Below are 7,192 nucleotides of genomic sequence, written 5' to 3' on the forward strand. Positions count from 1 at the left end.
CACGACCTACGAGCAACGTGTCCTAGCCGCATGGGCCCCTCACAATTTTTGTCTACTTTTTGGAAGGTAGATGCACGCGGACATTTAAAAAAATTATACTTTTCAAATTTTTGCAGAATCATACATCTCCGGCAATTAATGAAATAGTGTTGATGTGTCATATTTCGGCATCCAAAATAGTTTCTCCCAAAAGATAGCTCCAATCTCCGGAGAGACTCTCATTCTCCACCACCATAGCCAACAAAAACCAAAGAGGAAACACCTCTCCTTTCCCCGGCGGTGCCAAAACACTTTCAGGAGCACCAACATCAGCACCATCATCCCCATTGCTTTCATCGCATCTTCCTCATCTATCTGTGGCATCTCCATCATAAAACATATGCAATCCTTTGGAAAACATGATGTCTTGTTATATGAAATGTTTCCCCATAATTTTTTACGTCTTTACATCTATGTTTGAGTAGTTATTTGTATGAAGATTGGTTGCACATATGTATGCTATTTTTTATGCTATAGTTTTTGTCTTTTGTACAAGTGTATGCGTATATTGGGGGAACAAATAGAGATTGCAATGTTTTATGATAAATGATGGAGGAGATACATGAGTGATAGAACCAAATCCCATGAGTATTGAGTTATATCATACGGTGGTATGGTAATCTTAGATGTTAAACCTATGATTGAGTTTACAATAACAATTTGCAATTATTTGCGGATTGCTCCTTGGGAGTTCAATCAAAAGTACAGTGAGTCAATGGTTTCACAACCTACTCCCTCCGTTCCTAAATATTTGTCCTTTTAGAGATTTCAAATGGACTACCATATATGGATGTATATAGACATATTTTAGAGTGTAGAATCACTCATTTGCTCCATGTGTAGTCACTTGTTGAAATCTCTAGAAAGACAAACATTTAGGAACGGAGGGAGTATATGCTTAGGCTTCGTTCTAGAAATAAACACGAGCTTAACTTCTGGGGGAAATATGAAGTCCATCTCACCTAATTCCTTGTCTACCCATGTTGTGATAGTATCTTGAGGAGACATTGGAGAGAACTCACATAGGTAGAACACCGAAATGCATCTTAGGCATACCCTCTAGACTTTGACCACAATTTATAAGAAAGAAAAGCACTTATAAAAAAAACTTGTGAATGATCTTTCTAGTTCTCAATAAAGTCCAGCATAGTAGCTTTCCAAAAAAATACATTGCAATGAGACCAATAAAAAAAATTGTGTTGTACTCAACACAGCGCTACATCTCTAGGCTCTTAAGGACCATGGGAAGCCCAAACTTGGGTCGCACTGTGATCACGTCCATCGGGGCATGGACGTACTTAGGGGATAGGGAGAATGAGAACCTCTGAAGAATCATGGCGATCACGGCTTTGGCCTCAATCATAGCAAAGTTTTGCCCTATGCAAGACCTAGGCCCACTGGAGAAAGACAACAAGGCATTGGGGTGCTTTCCGGCTCGTGTCACTCCATTCTCGAATCTCATAGGCTTGAATTCATTGGCATCCTCCCCCCAGACCTCCTTGTCACGATGTATCGTTGCGATGGGGATTGTTAGCACTGTGCCTTCGGGCACTTTGATGCCACTGACCTCGAGATCTGAACCTGCCTTTCTCTGAATGACAGCTACTGGGCCATACAACCTAAGAGTTTCCAGCAAGAACATGTTGACCAATTGCAGTTTGTTGAGCATGTCTTCGGTGGGAGCCCCATTGCCACACTCCCTCAGCACCTCCTCTCTGAGCTTCTCCTGCCACTCTGGGTGTGTGCTCAACAAGAACATGGTCCATGTGAGCAGGTGTGAGCTGGTGTCATGCCCTGCGAAGAAGAAGGTCTTGCACTCATCTATGATCTCGTCCATGCTCAAAATAGGATTTTGCCCATGCTCTGGTGCGCACGCCTCCAACATGAGCCCGAGTAGGTCGTTGCCGTAACCCATGGTGTCTTTGTTCTCAAGGCGGGTTTTGATGATGTTCATGAGCATGCTCCTGACGTCCTTGTCAAGCTTCCATATCTTAAGGTTCTTTTCAGTTGGAAGGTACCTGATTAATTTCACAAACATACATGGCGCAATTATTTATTTTTGCCATGTGAAAATGTATGGTGTGTCTTGATTTGAACTGAAATGGTACAGGAAAAAGAACTTGTATTTACCTCAATGCTGGGATTTGTACGTTAAATACAGTGGAGTAGGCAAGAAACTGGAGCTCCCTCTGTGCCAAGAAGACCTTTTTTCCCTGTTCGTAGCTGCTCCCGAATGCCGTGTGAGAGATCACATCAGCGGTTAGCTCCTCAAATTGGCTGCTCAGCTCAATCTCCATGTCGCCACCCTTCTCCATCTTTGCCTTCCACTCGGACATCATTGACCCAGCGCAGTCGGACATGGTCACCGTCATCATCTGGCCGGCAGAGAAATAAGAGAAATTTTAGCATGGTCCCAAACAATTTTAGCTGTCTATGTTCTTTGATCCAAGGGATATACGATCTCTTACCTTCTACCCCAGTGGTACGATTATGAAATAGGCAATACTATTATCGTTTTTGGAAAGACACCGATTACAGCGTATTTTTGTTTTTGAAATGGTAAATTAATATAATTCCCTTGATTTCGTGAATAACGCGTATTTTTTGCTTAGGAAAGACAATAATCCACATTATTAGTTTCCTTTTTATGCCACGGTGCATTAACTGGATAATTGTCAGCGCAATGAATATAGTACAGTAGAATACAAAACACACACGCCACGTACCTTGAGCTTGTCCATGTTGAAGGCAGGGTGGACGACCTTGCGGTGGCGCTTCCAGTCTTCGCCGTCGGTGAGCACGAGCCCCTTGCCGAGCAGGCGGGCAATGTGCGGGTTCCCGATGTTCTTGGGGTACATCCCGCTGCGGTCGGACAGCACCTGCTTCACCATGTTCACGTCGGCCACGCACAGGGTCGGCCTGGCTCCGAACCAGTAGAGGAACATGCGCCCTGCAAGCAGGAAATGGCGTGAGATCACGAGCTAGATCTGCTAGAGGAGAGGAGTCTACAGGCTTCGTAGTTCGTACCGTGGATGGGGATCCATTTGCGGAAGTGCGGCTGCACCCTGGGGACGAAGTCGTGGGAGCCGACGTCGAGCACGGCGCCGGCGGTGGCTGCCAGGAGCCGCTTGATCTCGCCGAGGTTGCCGGCAAAGAACTTGTATTCCGGCCCGCCGACGCCCTGCGCGCGGAGCTTCCTGGTGATGGCGCGCGGCCTCCACACGAGGTACACCAGCGCGTTGAACGCCCACGACGCCAGCACCGCCGCCACGGCCGCGGCCACCATCCAGACGAGACCCATGTCGTCGGGAGCTTTGCCCCTACGGTGGCGGAGAAGATATCAGCGACCTGGGAGATGCCTCTGCTGTTTGAGTTGGTTGAGAGAGCCTGGGAGATGTGTGTTTCTGTTGTGAAAGACTCGGGTCGGGGAGGCGGATGATTTATAGCAGGTTCGCGGGCTGCGCTTTGACCATGGATTCGGCCAGGTCGCCGAGTTACTTCGGGGTGCTGGCCACTCGCTGGCGTTTCGCCGCGGGGTGAGTGGCGTCAGCTGTGATGCATGCAGGTTCAGGCCCGACGCGCACCAACTGGATGGATGGATGGCCCCCAGCTCGTGTGAAACGTGTGGTTTGGCATGGTCCTGCAGGTCGACTTGTAGAGAAAATGCATGTTCTCCAACGGTTCTAGCGGCAACATGACACTTTGATTTGTCCCACTGGACTTGTCTTCCTCGCCAAGAATCCATTTCTTGTCAAAGATGGTCCTTGGGTAACAAGATAGTGATGCTGAAATCGGGTCCGTGAGTTTTCTTCTTCTTCACCTGGAGCTTCTAATTCCATTAAGCGAACGCAAGAGAACATTTCAATACTCACAGGAGCGTCGAGAAGGACATAAAGAGCTCCCAGAGGCAGAGCTGATGATTAGAGCAACAACAACCTACACAAAAATGCGTTCTTAAACAACTATAGTAACATGGGCACCACACATGCGGTACACGACTTCAACGATTTCCTTCGATCACCAGCCAGCTACTCAGTGCCACTTTCTCGAGAGAGAAAAGAAAGCTACCTAGTGCCAAGGCCCTGTGAGTTCTCGTTAAACAACACCAAGCCTTTTTTCCTTAGCTTTGTTCTAGTCACTCGCCGCCGATCGTCGCCAGCGCACGTTTACTAACTTTTGCCGCGCCGACATGCATATGCCATTTTGCTATTGAAACGACAGCAGTCAATGTATAGCTGCAGTGCACGTGTATAACAGGACTAACATGGAAAATACATTTTGGTTTCTAGTTGTATATACACGCTATGTGGAAAAAAAATAAACAAAAAATCAAAATAGTTCAGAAGTATTTTTAGAATAAACTTGACTTACTTTTGCACTAGTATATAAATTTTCATGAAAAAAAAAACCAACTTTGACTTCATCGGCGAAAAAGACATTTTTTTTCTTTTGCTATTATAGGTCACTATTCACACTATTTTGGCCAAAAAATTGTCTTTTTTGAAAAGAAGTCAAAGGAGGATTTCCTTTTTGTGAAATTTTTCTCACAAGTACAATGGAAGGTCAAGTTTATTTTAAAAATATTTTCAATTTTTTTGACTTTTTGTTGAATTACTAAAAACATCCATATAGGGTGTAGATGTCCAAATAGACCAAACATCCGCGCCCAACTAACATGGTCCAGGCGATCGAGCCACAACAGCGGCACCGCGGCCACACCCCCGCTAGCCGTCAACACAATGCGATTAACAGAGGCAGGCAGGCGGCCCCCTCTCGTGCTCTGCGCACTGCTAGCAAGGCGACGACCACTGTTGAAGATCCAGACGACGCCTAATGCCATGTATGGGAACATAGTAATTTCAAAAAAAATCCTAAGTACACGCAAGATCATGGTGATGCATAGCAACGAGAGGGGAGAGTGTTGTCCACGTATCCTCGTAGACCATAAGTGGAAGCGTTATGACAACGCGGTTGATGTAGTCGTACGTCTTCAATATCGACCGATCCAAGTACCGAACATACGGTACCTCCACGATCTACACACGTTCAGCTCGGTGACGTCCCACGAACTCACGATCCAGTAGAGCTTCGAGGGAGAGTTCCGTCAGCACGACGGCGTGATGACGGTGTTGATTAAGCTACCGACGTAGGGCTTCGCCTAAGCACCGCTACGATATGACCGAGATGGATTATGGTGGGGGGGGCACCGCACACGGCTAAAGATCAATGATCAACTTGTGTGTCTTGGGGTGCCCCCCCCCCCCGGTATATAAAGGAGCTAGGGGGAAGGCGGCCGGCCAGGAGGAGGGCGTGCCAAGGGGGGAGTCCTACTCCCACCGGGGGTAGGACTCCTCCTTTCCTAGTAGGAGTAGGAGAAGAAAGGGGAAGGAGGAGAGAGGGGGAAGGAAAGGAGGGCGCCCCCCCCCCCCCCCTTCCCCCTCGGACTAGAGGGGGAGGGGGTGTGCGGCCCTGCCTTGGTGATGACCCACAAGTATAGGGGATCTATCGTAGTCCTTTCGATAAGTAAGAGTGTCGAACCCAACGAGGAGCAGAAGAAAATGACAAGCGGTTTTCAGTAAGGTATTCTCTGCAAGCACTAAAATTGTAGGTAACAGATAGTTTTGTGATAAGATAATTTGTAACGGGTAACAAGCAATGAAAGTAAATAAAGTGCAGCAAGGTGGCCCAATCCTTTTTGTAGCAAAGGACAAGCCTGGACAATTTCTTATAATGAGAAAAGCGCTCCCGAGGACACATGGGAATTATCGTCAAGCTAGTTTTCATCACGCTCATATGATTCGCGTTCGGTACTTTGATAATTTGATATGTGGGTGGACCGGTGCTTGGGTACTGCCCTTACTTGGACAAGCATCCCACTTATGATTAACCCCTATTGCAAGCATCCGCAACTACAAAAGAAGTATTAAGGTAAACCTAACCACAACATTAGACATATGGATCCAAATCAGCCCCTTACGAAGCAACACATAAACTAGGGTTTAAGCTTCTGTCACTCTAGCAACCCATCATCTACTTATTACTTCCCAATGCCTTCCTCTAGGCCCAAATAATGGTGAAGTGTCATGTAGTCGACGTTCACATAACACCACTAGAGGAGAGACAACATACATCTCATCAAAATATCGAACGAATACCAAATTCACATGACTACTAATAGCAAGACTTCACCCATGTCCTCAGGAACAAACGTAACTATTCACAAAGCATATTCATGTTCATGATCAGAGGAGTATTAATATGCATTAAGGATCTGAACATATGATCTTCCACCAAGTAAACCAATTAGCATCAACTACAAGGAGTAATCAACACTACTAGCAACCCACAGGTACCAATTTGTGGTTTTGATACAAGATTGGATACAAGAGATGAACTAGGTTTTGAGAGGAGATGGTGCTGGTGAAGATGTTGATGGAGATTGACCCCTCCCGATGAGAGGACCGTTGGTGATGACAATGGTGATGATTTCCCCCTCTCGGAGGGAAGTTTCCCCGGCAGAACAGCTCCGCCGGAGCCCTAGATTGGTTCCGCCAAGGTTCCGCCTCGTGGCGGCGGAGTTTCATCCCATAAGCTGCTTATGATTTTTTCCAGGGTAAAAGCCTTCATATAGCAAAAGATGGGCACCGGAGGGCCACCAGGGGGCCCAGGAGACAGGGGGCGTGCCCAGTAGGCGTGGGCGTGCCCCCACCCTCCTAGCCAGGGTGTGGGCCCCCTCTGGTGTTTTCTTCGCTGAATAATTCTTATTGATTCCAAAAATAACTTTCGTGGAGTTTCAGGATTTTTGGAGCTGTGTAGAATAGGTTTTCAATATTTGCTCCTTTTCCAGCCAGAATTCCAGCTGCCGGCATTCTCCCTCTTCATGATAAACCTTGTAAAATAAGAGAAAATAGCCATAAGTATTGTGACATAACATGTAATAACAGCCCATAATGCAATAAATATTGATATAAAAGCATGATGCAAAATGGACGTATCTACTCCCCCAAGCTTAGACCTCGCTTGTCCTCAAGCGGAAGCCGAAATCGAAAAATATGTCCACATGTTTAGAGATAGAGGTGTCGATAAAAATAAAATACGGACATGAGGGCATCATGATCATTATTATAACAGCAACATATATAAATTTTGTCAT

General features: G+C 46.3%; 1 protein-coding gene across 1 annotated transcript; it reads right to left on the bottom strand.

Annotated features, from left to right (window-relative positions):
- Window positions 1-1,135: 1,135 nt before the first annotated feature.
- On the bottom strand, window positions 1,136-3,434 carry LOC123044072 (cytochrome P450 709B1). Its single transcript, XM_044466710.1, has 4 exons — window positions 3,067-3,434; window positions 2,766-2,989; window positions 2,170-2,414; window positions 1,136-2,057 (listed from the first exon to the last, which is right to left on the bottom strand). Exons 1-4 carry the CDS (start codon window positions 3,338-3,340, stop codon window positions 1,256-1,258), a joined length of 1,545 nt encoding a protein of 514 aa, XP_044322645.1. The 5' UTR covers window positions 3,341-3,434; the 3' UTR covers window positions 1,136-1,255.
- Window positions 3,435-7,192: the final 3,758 nt, after the last annotated feature.

Source organism: Triticum aestivum, chromosome 2B (genome assembly GCF_018294505.1).
Source record: "Triticum aestivum cultivar Chinese Spring chromosome 2B, IWGSC CS RefSeq v2.1, whole genome shotgun sequence".
In the NCBI taxonomy this organism is placed as follows: Eukaryota; Viridiplantae; Streptophyta; class Magnoliopsida; order Poales; family Poaceae; genus Triticum; species Triticum aestivum.